Source organism: Oryctolagus cuniculus, chromosome 4 (genome assembly GCF_051225735.1).
Source record: "Oryctolagus cuniculus isolate XC-2025 breed Fujian yellow rabbit chromosome 4, ASM5122573v1, whole genome shotgun sequence".
Lineage (NCBI taxonomy): Eukaryota > Metazoa > Chordata > Mammalia > Lagomorpha > Leporidae > Oryctolagus > Oryctolagus cuniculus.
The window spans coordinates 129946815-129970179 of record NC_142870.1 but is presented as its reverse complement, the minus strand read 5'-3'; the positions used below and the strand labels follow the sequence as shown (position 1 = coordinate 129970179).

General features: G+C 41.5%; 1 protein-coding gene across 12 annotated transcripts in view; it reads left to right on the top strand.

Annotated features, from left to right (window-relative positions):
• Positions 1-23365, top strand: part of MED12L (mediator complex subunit 12L) — a 360120-nt gene that overhangs the window by 321766 nt on the left and 14989 nt on the right. For 9 of the 12 annotated variants that reach the window (XR_016232702.1, XM_089331069.1, XM_089331070.1 and 6 more), the window contains 5 exons: positions 6245-6295; positions 13071-13160; positions 14621-14850; positions 16218-16374; positions 21143-21250. Coding sequence is in view for 11 of the 12 variants with exons in the window: in XM_089331069.1 (XP_089187195.1) it covers positions 6245-6295; positions 13071-13160; positions 14621-14850; positions 16218-16374; positions 21143-21250 (636 nt within the window). In the remaining variant the exon portion in view is untranslated. The remainder of the gene's footprint in view (positions 1-6244; positions 6296-13070; positions 13161-14620; positions 14851-16217; positions 16375-21142; positions 21251-23365) is intronic. The other 3 variants (XM_051859042.3, XM_089331072.1, XM_051859044.3) reach the window with 1 other exon arrangement.

Genomic DNA, 23365 nt, shown 5'->3' with positions numbered 1-23365 from the left:
TTAAAGAATTTAAAGATAGTAATGAGTGTCTGGAGAAGGCGGGCTTATGTCCTACAGTGTACCTGGGTTACACCGTTACTCCCACACCTTCCTCAAACCACTCAGAAATGCCTGATTCTATTGTTTTGTGGCAAGTATAATTTTAGTGTTGTGCCAATGCCAACTCTGTGGTCATGTTGGATTTTCTCCTTTTTAATTTTTTAACCTTTTAAGGTCAGAAATGCCTTCTTCAAAGAGTAAAAGCTCAATATCATATCAATGCCTGTACATTAATCCCCTCCCCCTGTATTTTTTTTTTTTGAACATTTGAGACTTGCTTTGGGGTCTCTTAAAGGCCTTCACAAGCAAATATCGTGGTTTATTTTTTTTCCCCTCTCTCACCATTCTTTAAGTGTTGGATCATTGAGGAAAATGTCACTCTTCTATGGAAGAGAAATGCATAGGTCATGCAGTCACAGGGTACAGTGGTCCTCCATGGAGTAAGCGAGGTGTACATGTATCATCTGCTGCAGTGCCCACTCCGAGGATGTTTTGAAGAAATATTTCATCTTTCCTCTCTCCTAACGGGCCAGGTGTGAATTAGTATTGTACATCAGATCTAGCCAAATTTGGTCTTGTGATAATCCTTCATAACTTAGAATAAAGGCAGGTTTTTATCAGCTACAGAGAGTATTGATAAATTGCTTTAACATGTGAAGCTAAGGACGATGCACTGACTTAATAAGCACCAACTAGTTCATGGTAGAGAAATGATACAGAAACACTGTTTCCAGTTTCGGCAGATTTTTTTCTCGGTGAGATACCTACATATGATATGAATTTATTTAGCTACATTAGTACTAGTAATGTACATTTTTTTTTCAGGTTTCAGCTTGTTGTAGAGAAAACTAAAAAAGACACAGGCTGAACATCCCTCACCCTAATTGAATGTTCCAAAATTCAAAACCTTTTCTGTGCCAACTGTCACCCCCATGTGGAAAATTCCACACGATGAAACTGCTTCATGCACAAAAAAATACAGAAAATATTGAGTAAAATTACCTTCCAGGCTATAAGTATAAGGCATATGCAGAAAATCAGTGAATACCATGTTTACCCTTGAGTTCCATCTTCTAGATGTCTCATCATGTATGTGCATATAGTCCACAATCAGAAAAATATATCTGAAATCTGAAACACTTCTGGTCTCAAATAGCTTGGATCAGGAATACTGAGCCTATATCAATTCTTCCTTTCCTCGTAATTTTCTTACTCCGGAAACACATGTTCTTAACTGTAACAAGCGTGTTGGAGAACCTCCATGTATCTTTGTCTGCAAAACTGATCTTGGACGTCCAGGAGGTGTTTTCACAGACTGATTAGCTTCTTGAGGCCTTGCATGTGACGGCTTCCTGGGCCAGTTGCCCCATAACCTGCTGGCTGCCCCTTTTCCTTATGACGTTAGGCATTGAGCCTAGGAATATATGTATATTTTTTAGCCTTTCGTCTACTCAGCACACAGTGGAAATCTATGCCTGTTTGTCAGTTGAATGAATGCCTGGTTTGAGTAGCTACTGCTGGAAGCCTCAGCTTCTGAGTAGCCTCAACCTCTGCAGTCTGATGTTGATTCATTCGCTCATCACAGCTGTTCCTCTGAGTGCCTGCAGCAGGCCTGACTACTGGGGTGACCTCTGCGGTGGGCTGTTTTCACAGCCCGAATGGGACAGAAGAGGCATCACATCTTGAACTGGGGAGGTGTCTCAGGCCTTAGAGTCCCCTTAGCCACTTCCCACCCAGGGGAAAGAAGTTAACAAATGCGGAAGTCACCCAGCTTGAGATGATACATGGCAGAAACCAGAATGCTACTATGACATCCCCCTTCCATCCCACTGCAGGGGCTGTTTGTGAGTTTCAGGCAGTTGTGGGATTTTCTTGTTACTGTCCATCATGACCCTCTTATACTTCCTCAGGAATGCATTAAGATACTATTTTAGTGTCCAAAAATCAGGGAGTAAAAGAGCATGGATGTTGTTAATGATTCTTAATCAAATAATTTGATGTCATGATTGTTATAATTGAATGTATTTTCTTTCACCTTTGATACATGTATACACGCACGAAAGATGCTTTGCCAAGGAAACCTTTTTTCATTCTTCTTAGTTAACAGTCTTCACCCAGGAAAGTAAACCCAATCAATGTCCATTCGTTGCCTCACTGTCTCTGATTTTGGTGGAACTCGGTGTAGTAGCTAAGTTAGGTCTCTGTGGCTCAAAGCCTCATGTGTAAATCAGAGCTTGCTTTTTTTTTATAGTGTGGTTGTGAAATTAATCATTTATGACATTTAACAACCCATAGGACAGTGCCTGGCTCATAGTAAGTGCTCAGAAAATGTTAGCAGCTATCCTTGTTGCTGTTTTATTAGTGTTATTTTTATGGTTTTATTTCAAAAGAAATTCCTGTTCATAAAGATTTTTATTTTACTATTTTATTATACTAAGCAATAAAAGATAATAAAAGCACATCAGATGCTTTATTTGCATAATTACATTAATTGTCCCTATTAAGATTGTTTTAACTCTCTTTTGTTGTTTACTTTTACTAATAGTCATTTTGGTTTCTTAGAGCAGTATATTTTTATGGTTTAAATTCTGATACAAAATTGTAGCAGCTTATCCCAATTTCACTGTTAAAAATTACTTTGGAAAAGACTTTTCTGCATATTCTGAGAACTATCACAGGTACAGATTATTGGCTATACCAGTGCAAAATGCAGCTTGAACTGTTTTCTGGTTACCCTTTTCTTATATGAGTTGTCTTCCTTCTGACAGCAGGAACCTCTACCCCACCCCCAGCACGTCAGTCATCTAGGGAAGGGGCTTTCTGAAGGAATCTTGTTTTGATGCAGGAAAATGACTCTATGCCCTGGTTTGTGGTATAGTTTTATCTGTATTTCTGCCTTTCAGTGCCCCAAAGTCAGTTTGTCATTCTTTGTAATAACACTAGACAGGATAGGAATCCCAAGGAAGATAGATAAACTGATGGAGACAAATGTTGAAAATCCTATTGGTTATAGGCTGCAGGTAATGAATCCTAAGTGTTCTCCAAGCAGTAAGGAGGAAAGTCTCTCTGTGGTGGAGGATACAAGTGGTGTTCCCCGGTTGAAGCTGGAAGTGACCTGTACAGAAATGAGGTCCAGCGACCAAGTCTCATCATTTGTGTACCCACATGAAGGAATCTGAAAACTTGAGGGAGGAAGGAAGGCTGAGTCAGTGCTTCCCACAGTGGTTGCCTCCATGGCAGAATTTAATCTGTGACTTCGTGAAGATGCCTCTTGGATTAACGGTCCTGTTTAGGTTGAGGAACCGCCTTTTGTTTGGTGACTGATCTCCCTTCCCAAGGGCATGGTATCACCCTAGAGTGTTTCCTTTCTCCGCCCCCTCTCCTTTTCAATGCTGTATTTGAAGAATCAGACAAGAATAGACAATAATATAACCACTAATGTACTCAACACTAATTTATTAAATAATGTTCTGTATTTGCTATAGATCATTTCTTCATTAGAGATGAATGAGGATCTTTATATTTCCTTTCATTTCCCTCCCTTCTCATATAGAAGTAATCACTATGATGAATGCAGTGTTTTGCTTTCCAAAGAATAGTTTTATACTTTTACTATACATTTTTTAAATATTGATTTATTTGAGAGGCAGAATTACAAATAGAGGGAGAGATAGAGATTCACTCCCCAAATGGCCACAACTGCCAGAGCTGGGCCATGCCAAAGCCTGGAGCCAGGAGCCTCTTCCTGACCTCCCTTGTGGGTGCAGGGACTCAAGCACTTGGACCATCCTCCACTGCTTTCCCAGGCCATTAGCAGGGACCTGGCAGTAGAACAGCCTGGATTTGAACTGGTGCCCATATAGGATGCTGGCATTGCAGGTGGAGGCTTAACCTACTAAGCCACAGAGTTGGCCACTTTACTTTGCATTTTGCACCCATCAACATAACCATTATATATTTCTACCTAACAGATTTGAAACTTGATTTAAATGGTCTCATGCATGTATTATACTGCTTTACATTTTTGTGGCTAATATTTGAATTGCATCCACTTGGTAGCTGCGTGAATATCATTGTTCCTGTTGGATGTGCTTACATTATGGACACTGACATATTATTTATCCATTCTTCTGATTCTGGTCATTTGCGTCATTTGCATTGTTTCCATTTTTTTTGTTACTGTTAACAAACCTATAGTGCACATTATTTTACATTTCTGTTGCACATGTAGGGGGTTTCAGGGTATGTACCTGAAAGTGGAAATGTTGATTTCATTTCCAAAGTGGTGCTAACTCCCCTCAGTAATAAATGAGCATTTTCCTTTTCCACACCCTCACTATTCCTTGATGTTGTCAGACCTCATTTTTTCCTATCAGCAAGTAAAATGGCATTGTATTGTGATTACTGGTGAGTTTCGGCATTACTTTGTTATTCATGTGTTTCCTTCTGTAAGTTTCCTGATCATATAAATTAAGCACATTTCAAATTCTTATTTGTTAAAGGTAGGCCAAATATTCTTGTTAAAACAAATATTGCATTTTAATAATTATCTTTAATACATTTACTCTGAGAGTAATTTATGTTCCTCTCAATGACAGATGAATGTAAGAGGTGGAAATTGAGCGAGTAAAATATGTCCTATCCTATGCCCTGTTATTTTGTCTCTAAGGTAGAAAAACACGTCCAGGGAAGTGGGTACTTTGCTTTTTATTTAATATCTGTAATTTCTCTGGTTGAATCATGAGGAGGGTACTGATTTCATTTGCTGCAATTAGGATTAGGCAAATCAGAGGGCACTTCAGAAAGTTCATGGAAAGTGAGAATTGAAAGATAAGTGTATTTGTGTTCAAAAATTTTTCAAAACCTATGTATCATTTTTTTTAAAAAATTTTATTTGAAAGACAGAATTACAGGGAGAGGTAGAGACAGAAAACAAGAGGTCTTCTATCCACTGGTTCACTCCCCAGATGGCCATAACAGCTGGAGCTGCACCTATCTGAAGCCAGGAGCCAGGGGCCCAAGGACTTGGGTCATCTTCTACTGCTTTCTCAGTCTATAGCAGAGAGCTGGATCAGAAGTGGAGCAGCCGGGACTAGAACATTCGCCCATGTAGGATGCTGGTACTGCAGGCCAGGGCTTTAACCCACTGAGCCACAGAGCCGGCCCCACCCTTGTATAATTTTTTCATCATATGTATTTTCATGAATGTTTTGAAGAGCCCACATATCCAGGATTTTAAAAAAATCTATTTGCAAGTAAATTTGCAATTTAATTTTTCACACATTTTAAAGGATCCTTGTAGGATAACCTAGAAGATAGCTTTATGTTTATGAAAGAGGTCAGAAGATGGGGTGGAAGAAAGGTAATGCCGCTAATGAGAGGGTGGTGTTTGGGTCTGAAGATCAGTGCACAGAGGTGGTTAATTATGTATCTATACCCAGAAGGGTGAGAACTGATTCCTGTCTTACTTTGTTGGGACGGTTATCCAATGTTTTCTAATCTCTCATATTCTAAAATGCTTTTTCTATAAGGGTCGAAGATCTTTTGTTTACTTTCTAACTCTAGAACTCACATTAGTGTATCCCTTGGATTGTGATTACAGATGTTGAAACAAGGGAATCACTGACCTGAGAAATACCGGGTTTTCCTAAATCAACTTCCCCGGTAGAGGGTAAACAGTGGGGGAACATGAGTGTCTACTAGAGTTGACTGAACGTGTGGTTAGCCTGAAGCTGTGTTTGCACTTGCATTTCCTGCGCGGGGGACTATCTTTAGTTATGTCCCCCAACAGCATATCACCTACTGACCTGCTCACTTAAGGTCTCGTCTTTAACGTTACCCAAGTGTCCTGGGCTGGCTGTTGGCTGAGAAGCGATCTGGCCCTGTGTTGCTCGCGCTGGGTTCCCACATCCCTTAGCGGTAGCACGTGTCTTTGTCTGATATCTTCTTTTATGTCACCATACAGCTTCCAGGATGTCCTATTCTGTTTTATGAATACTATCATATTATTTACCAGTGTCTCTGTCTGTAGTGAAGTCGTTTGTCCTATGAATTAATAAAACTTAGTGCCGGGATTTTCTAGTCTTGATTCCCTGAAATGTTATTTTTAAATGAACTATTTCATGTGTATTGTGGCTACTCACATCATTAGGCTAAAAAATCTTATCTGTCTTGTCTGCCGTTTCTTGCTGTCCCCTTTCCGTAGGACTTCTGTAGCTCTGCTGTCTCCCTTCTGGAAGACTTTGACAACATAATGGTAACACCCCTGCTGTCATTCCTTTTCCTTTCTTTTCTTTTCTTTTTTTTTTAAGTTAAGTTTTGTAGCATCACCCCTTGAACATCAAAATGAGAAGAGGGTTTTCCTTCTATAGTTGGTAATAATGATAGTCTTCATTTCACTGTTCCTCACTTGGTGTATGTTTGTAACAGAATCATGAATGCATTAACCATATTCGATGTAATGGAGTTTATTTCTAAAAATTGCCCCTTTGATTGCCTCATAATCTTCATCCTAAATGTGTATGATATAGAAACCAATAAGTGTCCATGGCCTGGGCTTGGAAGTGTAGAGCAGTTCATGCATCTTCATTTTCAGTCCTGGTTTTGAACCCATCTATTCCTGAGCTCTTGCTTTTCTCTGTGGTAATTTACATCATCCGTAGAGGAACGCATGGCATGCAGATTCTTAGGCCAATGCAAGATAATGAAAACTGTGGTTATGTCATTACATCCCACTCACTGGCTCTTCTCAGATTCTTAACACAATGCATCATCTCTATTTTCTTTCCGGTATGGAGAAGGTGTTTTTTTGAGCATAGGTCTGGTGCATGCATGTCGTAAGATTTCATCTCGACTGCTTTGCCTGGGCGAGCTAAGAATGCATGTTTTGCATTAAATTACTTATAGGTTTCTGTATCAGGTAGCCAACCCACAACATAAACTCAAGAAGCATTACAATAAAAAAGAGCACACATCTCAGATGTGAATGTAAGTCAACTTGTTTCACTGCCGTTTTAATGGGTAACGTTTTTATACACTGTGAAAATATCCTTAATTGCCTGTTTACATCTCGGAAATGTTTAGACTATTAACTACTTCTTAAATAGGCAGTTTCTCCAATAGTTACATCAGCAAAGGAAAGTTTGAAAACTTTTCTGAAACATCTCAATTTTTCTTTATTTTTTGGTGTGCAGAGAGCAGGTGAGGATTTAATTTATTTAAAATCTTGAATTATTCCATTTAAAATTATTTTGGAGATATCTTTGTTGTAGGGCTTTTATTGTTCAGATGATAATGTAGTTCATATAGAAAATGATTTACATCAATTATTATATTTTTATGACAAAGTACTGATATACACAAAATATTTATCAAGCATTTAAAGTCAAATAAAGATTTTATGATTCAAATTAATGGAAATACGTATCTTTACCATTTTTATTATTCTCATTTTTCTTTAATATTGTCCTATGTTATTAAACTTTCATGAATATGTATTGAACCAGTTGTTATATTCAGACTTTATGGGCACGTTAATATAATATATGGTAAAGCTTCATTATGGGGTGAGATACACTTGATTTAAGACAAATCTGTTTTCTGACAGTTAATGTTATGATTAATTCATTGCCTGCTGAGTTATATTTGCAGTGAGAATTTTATAAAAGATCAAGCAAAACTGGTCAGCAGGTTCTCTTATAATCATACAATTTTCTGTGTGTCTATAGTCTGCAATCAAAACAGACCAGAAGGAGCATAACTTCTGGTTCACATCTGATACTGTTTTAGCTTTGGGAACATTACTCCGTAATTTCCTGACTAGGAGTCATAAACAAAACCCTTTGAGCTGGGTGAGTGGTAGAGCATTACCCACTTGTTTTTATTGTGTGCCTTTTATTATTTCTTCCAAATCAGTTGTTTTCAGAAGGAGAGTCACAAAACCAGACTCTGGTTTTCCAGATACGTACAGCTTGCCTCTCTACTTATGAACCCTGAACGCTATGTCTGAGTTACTAGGTAAAGATTTGAAAAGAAGCACTACACGTAAATGGAGTTCCTGCTGAATGTAGTGTTGACTGAGTGCTAATAGAGGCGTAGTCAGTCCTCCCTTGGAAAGACATCTTCCCATTCAATGAGTTGACCGAGGGAGAGGGAGAGGGAGAGGGAGTGGCTGCCAAAGTGAAGGAGACCCAGAGGCATGACAGTTGTGTGTGAGGGTGATTTATCAGAATTTTAAGCTTACTGGATGCATTAGTTGCAAATCATGCAAGAGGCCTTTAAGTTAACATCTCTTACACCCAGATACTTCTCCAGTCTGATAATAAAAACAGCAACCTGAGAGAGAGAATTGTTCTTAGAACGGCTAGGAAAGTGAGTCCATATTGAGTGTCACAGCTTCTTTAGGAGTTTTTAGAATGTGGACATTTTAGAAATGACAGCAGACTTTTTCTTGGAGAGGCAAGCCCAAAGCAAAGTGCATTAAAACAAAGCAAAGATGCCATGCGTAGGGATTTGCTTTAGATAGCAATGTAGATATGGACTTATGTAATTATTGGGCTCTTTCTCTGAGCCACAAGAGTTCAAGCAGATCCCTCTTAGTCACAAATGCTCCATCAAGAAACCAGATTCTGGGGCTGCCCTTACATACACACACACCCCTAAGAAGTTAATGTTGCTGCTAGTTATTTCCAATAAGCAGAATAAGAGAGAAATTGAGTTACTCTCCAGATACTAATGTAGGCAGGAAGAAGAAAGCTTTAGGATGATAAATGCTGAAAATTATGGGGCAGTTGGAAAGTACTTGGTAAAGTAATTTATACTGAAATATAAATTGCATTTGACTTCTGGATTTCTTAGTTAATGGAGACATTAAATTAAATCTTAGTTTATTTCAACAGATATTTTCTTAGCACTTAGTGTGTGCCAGACACTGTGCTAGGAACTGATTGAAAATGAATGAAACAAAGCTTAACATTTTTTCCAGAAAATAGCAGACAACTGCAAGGGACCATATGTCTGGATTTGCAAGACGTGGTGTCATTCTGTCTGTGTGGCCCTGGCCTAGCCCAGTCTGGTGATAATTCTGTAGACTGGTGAACTGCAGCCACACCATGCCCACCAACATTCAACATCTTTTGATAATTCTGTCTTTAGTTTCCTCGTGCATTCCCACATGGTGGTGCTGGGTTAGTATTTGGAAAGTCAAGTTACTAAGGAGCTTTTCTTACTCATTTTTTCCTCAACAAATTGAACTGTTTCTTCAAATTAAAATAATATGTTGCCAACATTATTCTCAGGGAAGCACAGGAAGCTGGGATCCATTGCAATGTAGCAGAGGAGGTGAGGCCAATGCCTTTCAGAACAAGGTGTGATGATCAGGCGGTGCACAGAGAACTCGGGGAGAGGCAGCCAGCTGGGTGCGTTGGCACAAACACCTGCATTGCTTCCTAAGCAATATGTTAGGGAAAATCGTAGGTAGGGAGGAACATAACATGTTCATTTACAAAGAGTTCATCTTTAGACACAAATAGTTGATGTGCATTTTAGTGTCACAACTGTGCTTCAATTTTTAATTCTGTCCTCCATGCTTCTTTTAGAGTTAAGTGCTTTTCCTTGAATATTGGTTTTTTATTTAAAAAAATGAAAATATTTTCAGATTATATTCTTTTTAATATTAGTTTATTTGAAAGGCAGAGTTACAGAGAGGCAGAGAGAGTTAGAGAGAAAAAAAGAGAGAGGACTTCCATCTGCTGGTTCAGTCCCCAAATGGCTGCAGTGGATGTAACTGAGCCAATTGGAGCCTGGAGCCAGGAGCCAGGAGCTTCTTCTGGGACTCCCATGTGGGTGGAGGGTCGAAGGATTTGGGCCATCTTCCTCTGCTTTCCCAGGCTATAGCAGAAAGCTGGATGGGAAGTGAAGCAGCCGGGACTCGAACCAGAGCCCATATGGGATGCCAGCACTGCAGGCAGTGGCTTTTCCTGCTACACCACAGTGCTGGTCCCTAGATCATATTCTTAAACCTTTGTGATCCCAGCGAATACTTGTTGATGGAGGAATGTTGCCTGGTAACTGAAGCATATACCTTATTAATATTCTAGTTTCTGACCTGTCCCCCAGTATAAATTATTTTTATAAGGTTTTTAATAAGCACAGGAAGAGTACAGAGTTGGAGAGATCTGCTTTGTACATCTGCACACAGCTGTCATGTAGAGATCACATCCCATTTCCTTCAAAGTTGAAACAGGACCTGGGTATTCTAGGTGACCTGTTGATTCCAAAATTCTTACATATAATTAATTTGCTTTTATTTTCTGTAAAAATCATAACATACATATATTTGTCCCCACAAAGACAACTGTGTTTCTCAGGGTCCTTTATATGATGCTAACGTCAAGGAGTACTGGATCAGCAGTGATAATTAGAGGGGTTGTTGACTTAAGGATTCTGTGGCATAGTTGTGACATGGGTTCTCCTGGAGGGCTGTTTTTATTAGACCCAAGCAAATGGAGAGAGAGTTGTATTTAAGATGTTAAAGAAACTGAAGGTTGGGGACATATTCGTGGTACACTATTCTAAAAGGTTAGGTTCTTGGTGAAGCTGTTATGTACTAATAGCAGGTGCACTCAGATATTTGTGTTTTGTCCACTTCTGGATGGATAGTCCCTTTTGGAGAGGCTGAAGTTTGATCCATGGTCCCAGGTGATCATATGTAGGGGCGTCAGAGAAAGCACCTAACTGCCTGATGTATACATTTGGGTTCAGTATCTCATTAACAAGTCCTAACAGACATTCTCCTATTGGTTTCATACTGGGTGATTTTAATAGACAACAAAGCATTTCCATATTTTCATCCTGTGTGTCACATATGGCAGTGTCTGATTTTCAGTGGAAAGTGCCCTGGGTGTGCAGTCCCAGTCCCTGAGGTGAATCTGACTGTGGCTTTGCCAGGGCTGACGGGGCTGCTTAGGCCTTGTGCAGGCTGCCTGGCCTGCTAGGATACTTGGGGGCTTTAAGCTTGGTTTTCCCTCTCTGAAGAACATGGGGATAATACTCCTTCTCTTCAGAGTTCTTGTGAGAAAAATAAGAATGAGAAACCCAGGCCCTAGTATATAATAAATTTTTTTTAAAGATCTATTTATTTTTATTTATTTGATAGGCAAGAGTTACAAAGAGACAGATCGGGTGGGGGATTCTTCCAGCTGCTGGTTCACTCCCCAAACGGCTACAATGGCCAAGGCTGGGCCACACCTGGAGCCAAGAGCTTCTATAGTGGCAGGGACCCAAGGACTTGGGCCATCTTCTGCTACTTTTCCAGGTGCATTAGCAAGGAACAGGATTGGAAGTGGAGCAACCGGGACTCAAAGCCCCACAATAGATTGATTGATTGATTGATTGGTTGGTTGACAGAGTGGACAGTGAGAGAGAGAGACAGAAAGGTCTTCCTTTTTCATTGGTTCGCCCTCCAATGGCCGCTGCGGCTGGTGCACCGCGCTGATCCAAAGCCAGGAGCCAGGTGCTTCTCCTGGTCTCCCATGCAGGCTCAGGGCTCAAGAACCTGGGCAATCCTCCACTGCACTCCCGGGCCACAGCAGAGAGCTGGCCTGGAAGAGGGGCAACTGGGACAGAATCCGGCGCCCCGACCAGGACTAGAACCCAGGGTGCCAGTGCTGCAGGTGGAGGATTAGCCTATTGAGCTGTGCTGGCCCCACAATAGATTGTTAACAATCATTGTTGTTCTCCCTCTCTCTGTCTCTCTCTCTTTTTTAAAAAAGATTTATTTATTTACTTGAAAGAGTTACACAGAGAGAGAAGGAGAGGCAGAGAGAGAGAGAGAGGTCTTCCATCCAATGGTTCACTTCCCAATGGGCTGCAGTGGCCGGAACTGCACTGATCCAAAGCCAGGAGCCAGGAGCCTCCTCCGGGTCTCCCACACAGGTGCAGGGACCCAAGGACTTCAGCCATCTTCTACTGCTATCCCAGGCCATAGCAGAGACCTGGATCAGAAGTGGAGCAGTCAGGACTCAAACTAGCGCCCATATGGGATGTGGGCACTGCAGGCAGCGGCTTTACGCACTATGCCACAGCACCGGCTCCTGTTCCTCTTAAGCTAAAGTTTATCCCTTTCTCTCTGCTAGAAATACCTACACCATTTTCCAGGCACATTAAGATAGTTTTATGGATCCATAATTCAGCAACAGTTTTTAAAATGAGAACACTTGTTGTAAGATGATAGTAAAATACCTATAGTAAACCTCATTCTGTATAATTAGTAAGTCTTGGGGAAAAACCCAGGGGTGGTGGGAGGCTAGGGCTCTTTCTATGATTATCACTGTGAGCGTTCATGAAATATCTTATACCACCAAAACATAAAAACACACATAGAGCTGCCTCTATGAGTGTATTTTCCTAAGGCCAAAACATGTATTAAATTAACATGTATTATCTGGTGAACAGATAATAACTGGTTTAATTTTATACTGTGTTACAATTCTATGTGTACAATTTTTGAATTTTTTATTATAGCTGATTATTAGAGTCAGAGTGGGCACTGAATGTATCCTTTGAATATATGGCTAAATAGGCAGTGTTTAGGTCATTGTGAAGAAAATTTTAAAAATTATGAAATTTTTATTTGCCATTTGGCTACACCACCACTTTTTTTTGGCACTGTGTGATGTTGCCCTGTGGTTCCAGATTTCATACTTGGAGGATCACGCCTTTCACCCCAGAGGAGCATTTGCTATACTTTGGAGTATACTGGGAAGCATCCGAGAACTTCTCTGCTGAGCAGAACTTTGATCGCTAAAGCTTGTCTTCATGTCCATGCAGTCATGGGGAACACACACTCCTCTTAGAAGAAGAGCTCAACAGTCTATACATATGTAGGAACTTGATGAGACATAGGATTGAATGCAGATTGAATATTCATGCAGTGAGACTTGGTGTCAGGGGTTATTGGGATTATTGACTGGTAGCTCACATCAAGCCCTTGTCATTAGGAATCATGGCTTTGCTTTGGCTTTGTTTTCCAGGGCCAGCCGGGGGACCAGGCTGCTCTCTTTGCTGCACAAGCACGGCCCTCCCTCCAGCTCCCTCAGTATCCAGGGCTGCAGCAAGCACAGGTACCCACATTTGCTTCTTTGGTGATGCTGGGACTTCTCATTCTCTCATTCTCTCTCTCTCTCTCTCTCTCTCTCAAGTGAGAAATCAAGTAAATATGATATCAACTCCCTGTGGAATCAGAAGTTAGTTACTTAGAGCTCACAATTGGCATTTCAGGAAAGCATTACCAGTAATTGCAAACAATTCTTAGGTTTGCCTGACTAAGCAGTATAAAGTATTTTAGGAAACTCTTCAATTAAAAATGTAAATAAATTCAAGCTTCTATATTGATGATGGTAGAAAACTGAAGTGCTTAGTCTTGGAGCTACTTATTTTGTTACCATATATAATGATGCAATTCATAATTGAAAATATTGTATTTAAAGGTAGCTTCAATGAGGAAATGTATAGAATAAGAAGATAATGGGTCCTGGAATCTGATCTTGGCACAGTTCCTGGCACCTTGCCCACTGTGTGACATTGTGCAAGTTAACTTTGAGCTGTGATTTCCTTTTCTGTAAAACAGAGTGGAAAGATGTGGGGATTTAAGACAAATTCTTGCACTAGCATATATGCTATAAGGAAAGCCAGGGTCAGGGCACTGAGCCCTTCAGCTTTGATCCACTCATGCTGCCTGCCAGAAGTCCATTACACATCACTCCGACTTCCAAGTCCAAGGCATTCAACTACCTTAAAATGTTGTTCTTTGAGGATTTGAAGAGCAGAGTTCTACTTTAATTGGCATTCTGTTCTGTAAATTGTATCTAGTGACCCAACAGAAGCTTAGGGCTACTTAAGGCCTCAAGATTAGTGAAATAAATACTCATATTGATTAGAAAAATTAAGTATTCAGATTAAAGCTAGAGTGCTCAAATGGGCAGCAGTCCAATCAGGACCCTTTGTTCCTGGTTCAGGTATTAGTAGTTTTTGTTTTTTTCTGTGATTTTTTTTTGGGGGGGGGGGGAGGGTGGAGGAATGGGAATAGTTACAGTTACGTTTATCACACCCGAGGGAGGTATAGTCTTGTATCAGGGAAGTATACTCCATTATCTTAATTTACATTGAGCATGAGTAGTTTCCTGGCTACTTTTGCAAGTGATATTACTGATGCTGTGATCTGTTAAACATTAATGTCATCTACGCACTCCAGGTATGGATGATTGCCTGACTACTCCGATATAGAGATATGCCCATACTCCCCTCACAATAGGAAGTTGATCTTCAAAGGCCAATTTAATCAAGTGAGGGTTCTTATTTTTAACTTGCGGCTTCTGTTGGATCATTATGTATCAGTTCATTCTAGAGCTTTCTGGCTGGCCTCCCTGCCCCCAGAGCAATCCTTCTCATGTTCTGAGTCTGAGCCTTGGAACAATGAATTTCAGAGAGGGCCTCCTGGGTTTGTGTTTCCCTGGTGCGCCTTAGTGCCAGGAGATCAGGGAGGTAGATCAGCTCTGACTTCTGCCCTGGTGCCGTCCTGCAGACCATGCCTCAGGGCTATACGATGTATGGAACCCAGATGTCTTTGCAGCAGACAGCCCAGCAGCAGGCCGGCAGCGTGGTCCTGTCTCCCAGCTACAACTCCCGGGCCTACCCAGCAGCACATTCCAGCCCTGCACTGATGGAGAGACTCCGGCAGATTCAGCAGCAGCCCGCCAGCTACGTTCAGCAGCAGACCTCGCCCTACCTGCAACCCTTCCCAGGCTCTCAGAGGTGAAGCCGCGGAGACACGGTGGCAGCCGTGAACGCTCGTGTCCTTGTCTTCGTTGTGCTTCTCTAGGGCACGGCGCTCTGTTACTGTTTTCCTGAGTGTTTGTGTTTGAATTCTGCCCTGTTGTTTTTTTAGTAGCTTCTTGATACAGGGCAAGAACAAGAAGTGCCACATCTCACTAACTTCACTCCAGGCCTCTGTGCTTTGCCTCTTTTATTCTGTGGCGTCGATGTCATAACTTTTGGATGATAACACTATGTTTAGTGCCAATGTTTTTCCCTTTTTCACTTCTTAGAAGTTTTGTGGTTGTTAAAAATATCTGAGAGAGGAAACTATTCAATATTGTAAGCAGTGCCTTAGAATTTGTTGATCGGAGCCATTAAATTTAGGATCGCAGTACTAAAGTGTGCATAGAGCTCAGAGAGTTTTGTTATTACTGGGTTCCTACCTTTTACACTTCAGGGATGACTTTCAAAAAAGGATCCTAATCGGCTCTGCTCAGTTCTTGTTTTACTCATATCCCTCACACGTAGATCATAACTGCACTGTTACAGTTGCTGCCAACCACAAGTAGTTATTCAAATTTAGACTACTTAAAATTAAATTTAAAGTCCAGTTCCTCAGCCCCACTAGTCATATTTCAAGTGTACGGCAGCCCACTGTGGACAGCAGGGCCAGCTTTACCATATATGACCTGTGCAGTCACACGGGATGTTGTGTTTTTCTCTGAGACCTGAGAATCATGTAGCTGGCTCTGGTGGCTTGTGGTTTTCTTACTGGATGGTGCAGACAGAAAACCTTTCAGGCATCATAGAAAGTTCTATTGGATGTTATCCAATAGGTTGGAATTATCTAGAAGAATTTAAGTTTCATGCAAAACTTTACACCCTTGGCAGATAGCAACATAGTTCCTCTATGTAAGCATCAACAGATAGTTGATTTTTTGGAAAGCTGGCAATACTTGTGGCAGCCCATTTGGCAAAATATGTGAATTTGGAAACCCTACATTATATTTACTGTTTAACTGGCAGCATAGCATAGCATGGCTCAGGAGGGTGAACTTGAGAGCCCAGTGCCTAACTTATAAGTGTCCAGTTAATGTCTATTATTAAAACTATTTTATGGAAGTAATTTGCACACAATTGCAATTTTTTCCAAAGTAGTTTGCCTGCTGTTCTTTTTCAAGTGGTCACATCTGTTTTTTTAACCACTGATCTTGATGCTATTTGAACCATGCAGATGACTGAACTGTGATAGTTTGTGGACATGTGTCTTGTGCTGGTGGTGCAGGTTAAAAATTTGACAGTACACTTGGGCCTGAAAACAAGTTGCATTTTATTTATTTATTTATTTATTTATTTTTTGCCAGATTGAACCATCAGGCTCTACAGCAGAGCCCTCTGGTGGGTGGAGGAATCGACGCTGTGCTGACTTCCGCACATCCCAACCTCCCCTCGGTGCCCCTGCCTCAGGACCCCATGAGGCCCCGACAGCCGCAAGTTAGACAGCAGCAAAGACTCCTCCAGGTATTGGGCGGGGAGGTGAGGGCAGTGCTGTCACCCGTCACACAGGGCCAGTACGCAGCAGCCCTGAGCAATGAGAGACACTTGAGACTAATTGCCTACTTCCAAGGAGCCCTGTGCATTTGCCACTGGGAGCTAAACTGGTGCAGTTTGCTTCCGACTTGGGGGCAAGAGTTTTCTCTGTGCTTCTCCAGGTCGAGGGCAGAGAAGTACCCTTTTGCAGAGCATCTTCTTCTTTCACGAATGTTTGGGGGTGAGGTGGGTAGATGATGCCTTTATTTTGATAGGAGAAGCTTCAGCTTACCTCATCACTATTTAACTAGGGGCCGTGTAATTTGAATATACATTTCATATATATGATTAAAAAAACCTGAACTGTCTAGGACTTTCATTGGATTCCTAGAGAGGTCTGTAATCCAGAACAGTTTCTGTAATGCCTCTAGTCTGATTAGGCTGTGGAACTGGAGGAACATAGGATGGATATTTCCTCCTATCTCTGTTAGCAGGAAGCTGGTTCTCAGGATTCTGAGGTGCACCTGGGAGGCAGCAGGGGATAGCTCACATACTTGCGTCCCTGCCACCCATGTGGGAGATCAGATTGAGATCCAGACTCCCACCTTCTGTCTGGCCCAGTCCAGGCCTGTAGTGGGCATTTGGGGTGAACCAGTGGGTGGGAGATCTCTTCCTCTCTGTGTGTCTCTCTTTGTTTCTCTGCCATTCTAATACAATGAAAATCAATTTAGAATCTAAAGAACCATTCTTCACTTATCTAATAAACATGTTTAAGTCTCCCAGTAAAAGATTTCTCCCCTTGACACGATCTTGATCTAATTTCCTTGTTCACGGAGTACAGACTGGTCTGCTCACCTGTGCCTTTCGTTTTCATTGTTACTGCCTTAGAGATTTCCTGGTGAGACTGTCCAGTGGTTCCAACTTGAGTTGCACTCTTATGTACTAGAAAAAAAGAAGAAAACACCAGAAGTGGGGAGTCTGGTAGAACCGGGTGTGGAAGGGTTGGTTGTGCTTTCTGTGCGAGCTGGGTGGAAGTAGACCTGCCATGCAAGAAAAGCTTGCAGGGTAGCTTCCGTACGTCAGCCTTGACGCTGTCGGAAGGAAGGGCAGAAAGAAAATCTCCCCTGAGAATTTGAGCCATAAGCACAAAGGGGTTTGTGGTCTGAATTCAGGTTTGTTCATGAAACTCTGGTTGGTACCACCTGCAGGCAACAAGCAGAAGCCAATATAAAACCTCTGTGGAGCTGGGCTTCACAGTTAGGATGTAACCTAACTGTGACCACTGTTGACCTTTTGGAAGAAAAGTTGTGTCACAAAATTGCTTAGACTGACTTACCTCAAACGGTAGAGTTAGAAACATCAGGGAATTCCAATTCAATCCCATCAAGGTGGCATGTACCAATGCCATCTCACTAGTCCCGGATCAATTTCTGTTCACAATTGATTATAATGATAGGACTAAGAGCCAAAGGGAGCACACAAACAAGACTAGTGTGTGCAAATACTAACTGATAGAATCAAAAAGGGAGAGAACGATCCAACATGGGAAGCGAGATACACAGCAGACCCCTAGAATATCAGGTGTCCTAAACAGCACTCTGGCCTCAGAATCAGCCATGAAGGCACGTGGATCTGGCTGAAAAGCCCATGAGAGTATTACAGGCATGGAAAGCCAAAACACTCTGGCAAAAAAAAAAAAAAAACAAAAAACAAACCTAAATAAATAAAGATCTCTGTGAGTGAGATCCCAGTGAAAAGAACAGGTCTTCAAAGAAGGAGGGTACCTTTCTCTGAAGGGAGGAGAGAACTTCCACTTTGACTATGACCTTGTCTAAATAAGATAAGAGTCGGTGAACTCAAAAGGCTTCCATAGCCTTGGCAACTCATGACAAAAGCCTAGGGTGATTACTGATGCCATAAACAAGAGTGTCAATTTGTTAAGTCAACAACAGGAGTCACTGTGCACTTACTCCTCATGTGGGATCTCTGTCCTTAATGTGCTGTACATTGTGATTTAATGCTATAACTAGTACTCAAACAGTATTTTTCACTTTGTGTTTCTATGTGGGTGCAAACTGTTGAAATCTTTACTTAATATATGCTAAACTGATCTTCTGTATATAAAGAGAATTGAAAATGAATCTTGATGTGAATGGAAGGGCAGAGGGAGAGGGAAAGGGGAGGGTTGCAGGTGGGAGGGAAGTTATGGGGGGTGGGGAGCCATTGTAATCCATAAGCTGTACTTTGGAAATTTATATTCATTAAATAAAAGTTGAAAAAATTGCTTAGATATGGTGATCTGTTTGGGGAGAATGTTGCCTACTAATGGCCAGAACCACTCACCGCATAGATGCTATCTGAGAGATGGTGAACTCTCTCTCTAAATCTTCAGTTTTGTCATCAGTAAAATAGAACTAATCATAGTACTTGTGCATTAAATGTGAGGAGTAATTAAATAAGAAAATGCAATTAAAGTACTAGTTGGTGTTGTTACTATTAATATGACCTTTAATATTCGAGGGTATTCCCTTAAGTCAATTTTTTTCCTGTGCTCTGAGGATATATTTCAGAATTTTTAATATTTATGTTTTCAGTTGTTCATGTTCTTGGGGTCCCTGTGCCCAGACTTCTGCTGGAGGAACATTATCATGTGGTGAGAAATGCTATCCAGCAATAACTATTTATTACTTTGCTCTAAAGAAGATGCATAATTTGCAAGCCAAGTTGGAAAAATGCAAGGGATTGAAAAAAAAAAAAACAACTGGGGGCTGTCACCACCAGAAATGTTTGAATGAGGCCCCTTTAAGGGTCACTGAGACAGAACAACTGTTTACATTTCTTCTTTGTGTCCGTCCTGGTGCTTGTCTAGTCTGTTTCCTCTCTGGCTTGGAAGTGTTTGCCAAGCTCTGTGTATTTGAGCCAGTTTTGTTGCTGATGGGATTTCTGATTTTATGCTGGTAGTTTTTGCTGGAGCTTTCCACAGAGGTTAGTCTGCATCTTGGAAAAAAAAAATCTAGCCCTCAAGAGGTCCTCTCGGTGTCACAGGGAATGAAAAGAGAACCCCTGAGCAGTGCTTGTCTAATCTGGTAGTGCAGGCTAGGACAAACCACGTGCAAGGGCTAAGGACATGAAGGGAGTTGAAACAGCACAAAGGGCATCTCTGGACAGTGGAGGATGGTGTAGACAGTCAAAGAGGTCTTGGGCTTTGTCCTCTGAGAAGGCTTTAAGAAAGAGCAGAATTGGATCTAGCTCTTTTTAAAAAAATTTTTTAAGGAATTTATTAATACATTAGATTCTTAGGGTCATAGCAAATGCATGATAATCAATGCAGTACAGGTTTCATGTTGAGGTGATATTAATACAGAGAACCCACTCCATACGCTTCATGGGTATAGTTCTAAGAGTATGCTGATATTTCCCATTTCCCTTCCCTCTCCTAATTTTTGATGTAGCACATCTTTAATTTACATGATACTCAAAGGCTTATTGTTCTACTAAGAGTTCAACAAGTAAAATATAAAAAGACCATAGAAGTGCAAGAATATAGGCAAGGGCTATAAATAATCAAATGAAAAGATGTTCATTTCACTCATACACAGTAAATTTTAGGATAATCAAAGCTCATTAAAACTATAGTAGTAGATCATTATTAACCGTTAGCTTGACAAAAATATAAGACAAGGTTTGACAGAACTCTATTTGCAGCAATTTGATACACACAGGAATTTCCGTTTTAGTGAAGTTATTTATTGGAAAGATTTACAGAGAGGAAAAGAAGAAAAAGGGAGAGCTTCCATCTGCTGGTTTACTCCCCAGATGCTGCACCGTCAGGGCTGGACCAGACCCAATCCAGGGGCCAGTAGCTTCACTTGACTCTCCCACATAGGCATGGGGTGCAAGCACTTCGGCCATCTTTTGCTGCTTTTCCCAGGCCATTAGCAGGGAGCTGGGTTGGAAGTGGAGCTTATTGGATGCTGGCATTGCAGGTGGCGGCTTTAGCCACTACGCCACAATGCCGGCCTCTCTTTCTTTTAATTAATTAATTAATTAATTTTTTTTTTTTTACATTTTAGCTCCCACACATAAGGGAGAACATGAGGTATTTGTCTTTCTGTGTCCGGCTTATTTCACTCAACATCATGTCCTCCAGTTGCATCCATTTTGATGCAAATGGTAAAATTTGATTTTTTTTTAAAGATTTATTTATTTATTTGAAAGTCAGAGTTACACAGAGGAGAGGCAGAGAGAGAGAGAGAGGTCTTCCATCTGATGGTTCACTCCCCAATTGGCCGCAACAGCCGGAACTGCGCCGATCCAAAGCCAGGAGCAGCTTCTGGGTCTCCCACGTGGGTGCAGGGGCCCAAGGACTTGGGCCATCTTCTACTATTTTCCCAGGCCATAGCAGAGAGCTGGATCAGAAGTGGAGTAGCTGGGACTGGAACCAGCGCCCATATGGGATGCCGATGCTTCAGGCCAGGGCATTAACCCACTGCGCCACAGCGCCGGCCCCAAAATTAGATTTTTTTTATAGTTGGATAATATTCCATTGCATATGTATACCACATTTTCTTTATCCCTTCATCTGATGGCGGGCACTGTGGTCGATTCCATATTTTGAAGGACGAATGAGTAAAGATGGAGGTATACACTATTTTTGTCACAATAGAATAATTAGTTAGAAGGTATATAGGGGTAGGTGACTCAAGAATGATCCGAACTCCTTCCTTTTAAGTACACGATTCTTTTTCTTTTCTTCTAGATGCAGCAGCAGCCCCCCCAACCCCAGCAGCCCCCACAGCCCCCGCAGTCCTCGCAGCCCCAGAGTCAGCCCCTTGGTCTCCAAGCAATGCAGCCCCAGCAGCCTTTGGTAAGTCCCGGTGTTCTGGAATCAGACCTGAGCTTGACATCTGTCCCTTGTTACTGTACTACCGTTTGCTTAACTGCCCCACCCATTGTTAAATAAGACTGTTTCCAATTTCAAAAATATTTTCTCTGTGTGTGTGTGTGTGTGTGTGTGTACACTTTAATAGAAGACAGCGCGTTATAGGCTTAAATATGTGCCCAGATTCTTGCCAATGACTTTCTCCCAAATAAATTTAGAATTAATAATGGCAGGTGGACTTTTAGGGCTTTTAGTCATTTCATTATTTTTTTTTTATTTGACAGGTAGAGTTAGTGAGAGAGAGACAGAAAGGTCTTCCTTCCGTTGATTCACCCCCAAAATGGCTGCTACAGCCAGCGCGCTACGCCCATCCAAAGCCAGGAGCCAGGTACTTCCTCCTGGTCTCCCATGCGGGTGCAGGGGCCCAAGCACCTGGGCCATCCTCCACTGCCTCCCCAGGCCACAGCAGAGAGCTGGACTGGAAGAGGAGCAACCAGGACCAGAACCCGGTGCCCATATGGGATGCCGGCGCCATGGCGTTGGCCCCAGTCATTTCATTTTTTTAAAGAAAATGTATGCATTCCATAGGTACAGTTCCAAGAAGACAACCACACTTCCATACTCTCTCCCAATCCTCCCTCCCCTGTCTTCATCAATTTTTGCAAAGATATACTTTTTTTTTTTTTTTTTTTGACAGGCAGAGTAGACAGAGAGACGCAGAGAGAAAGGTCTTCCTTTGCTGTTGGTTCACCCTCCAGTGGCTGCCGTGGCCCGCGCACTGCGGCCGGCGCACCGCGCTGATCCGATGGCAGGAGCCAGGTACTTATCCTGGTCTCCCACGGGGTGCAGGGCCCAAGCACTTGGGCCATCCTCCACTGCACTCCCGGGCCACAGCAGAGAGCTGGCCTGGAAGAGGGGCAACCGGGACAGAATCCGGCGCCCCTAGGTGGAGGATTAGCCTAGTGAGCCGCGGCACCGGCCTCAAAGATATACTTTTTTTTTTTTTTTTAACTTTTATTTAATGAATATAGATTTCCAAATTACAGCTTATGGACTACATTGGCTTTCCCCCACCCCCTGATGACTTCCCTCCCACCTGCAACCCTCCCCTTTCCCTCTCTCTCTCCCCTTCCATTCATATCATGATTCATTTTCAATTTTCTATAAAAGATATACTTTTAATATAGTCACAGTGTTAATTCACCACTAATCATTATATTCAACAAATAAAAAGTAGGAAGGTCACAGTGCCACAGAAGTATAAGCATGAGTTGAAAATGACAATCATGTCCCAAAGTGACCATTTCATTGCTATACATCTTTTTTTGTATGTTGTATTAGCTGCTACATACCAGAGAAGACATATGATATTTGTCTTTTTGAGATTGGATTATTTCACTAAGCATAATTTCCACTTTGATCCATTTTGTTGCAAAAGACAGGATTTCATTCTTTTTTATGGCTGAGTAGTATTCCATAATGTGCATATACCACATTTTCATTATCCAGTCATCAGTTGATGGATATCTAGGTTCATTCTACATCTTAGCTATTGTGAATTAAGCTGCAATAAAAATGAGGGTACAAATAACTCTCATTTTTGTGCTGATTTCATTGTTAAAATACATCCTTTTCTTTTGGTCTTCTCACATTAAAAGGAAATAGAAGTATAATAAAAAAGTTATCTGTAGCTATCTTTATTACAACAGTATAAAGCTTCAGCAATGTTAAGAAATTCGTTTCCCTTTATCTTTTGGTTTTGTTCCTTATGAATTCCACTAAGATTTATTATATGTGTTATAAATACTTACTGGTATGTATTATAAAGCTCTCCAGCAAATTGCCTTCTTGTTAATGGCCAGTGTTCATTTTGCTTATTTCTTTGCTGGAGAAGCAGGTGGTAAGCAAGCTGGGTGTTGTAGAGAAGTGAGCCCTGGCTCACGTGACGTTTTGATTCATGCTTATCAAGGAGAAGTGATAGGGGTGACATGGCCACCGCCCTCCTCAGGACTTGCCCCGCTGCTGTTGGGTGATACTCCTGTTGAGTTTGCTTACGAGCATGTTTGGTAGAGCCCAGCATCTGCCAGACACCGTGACACA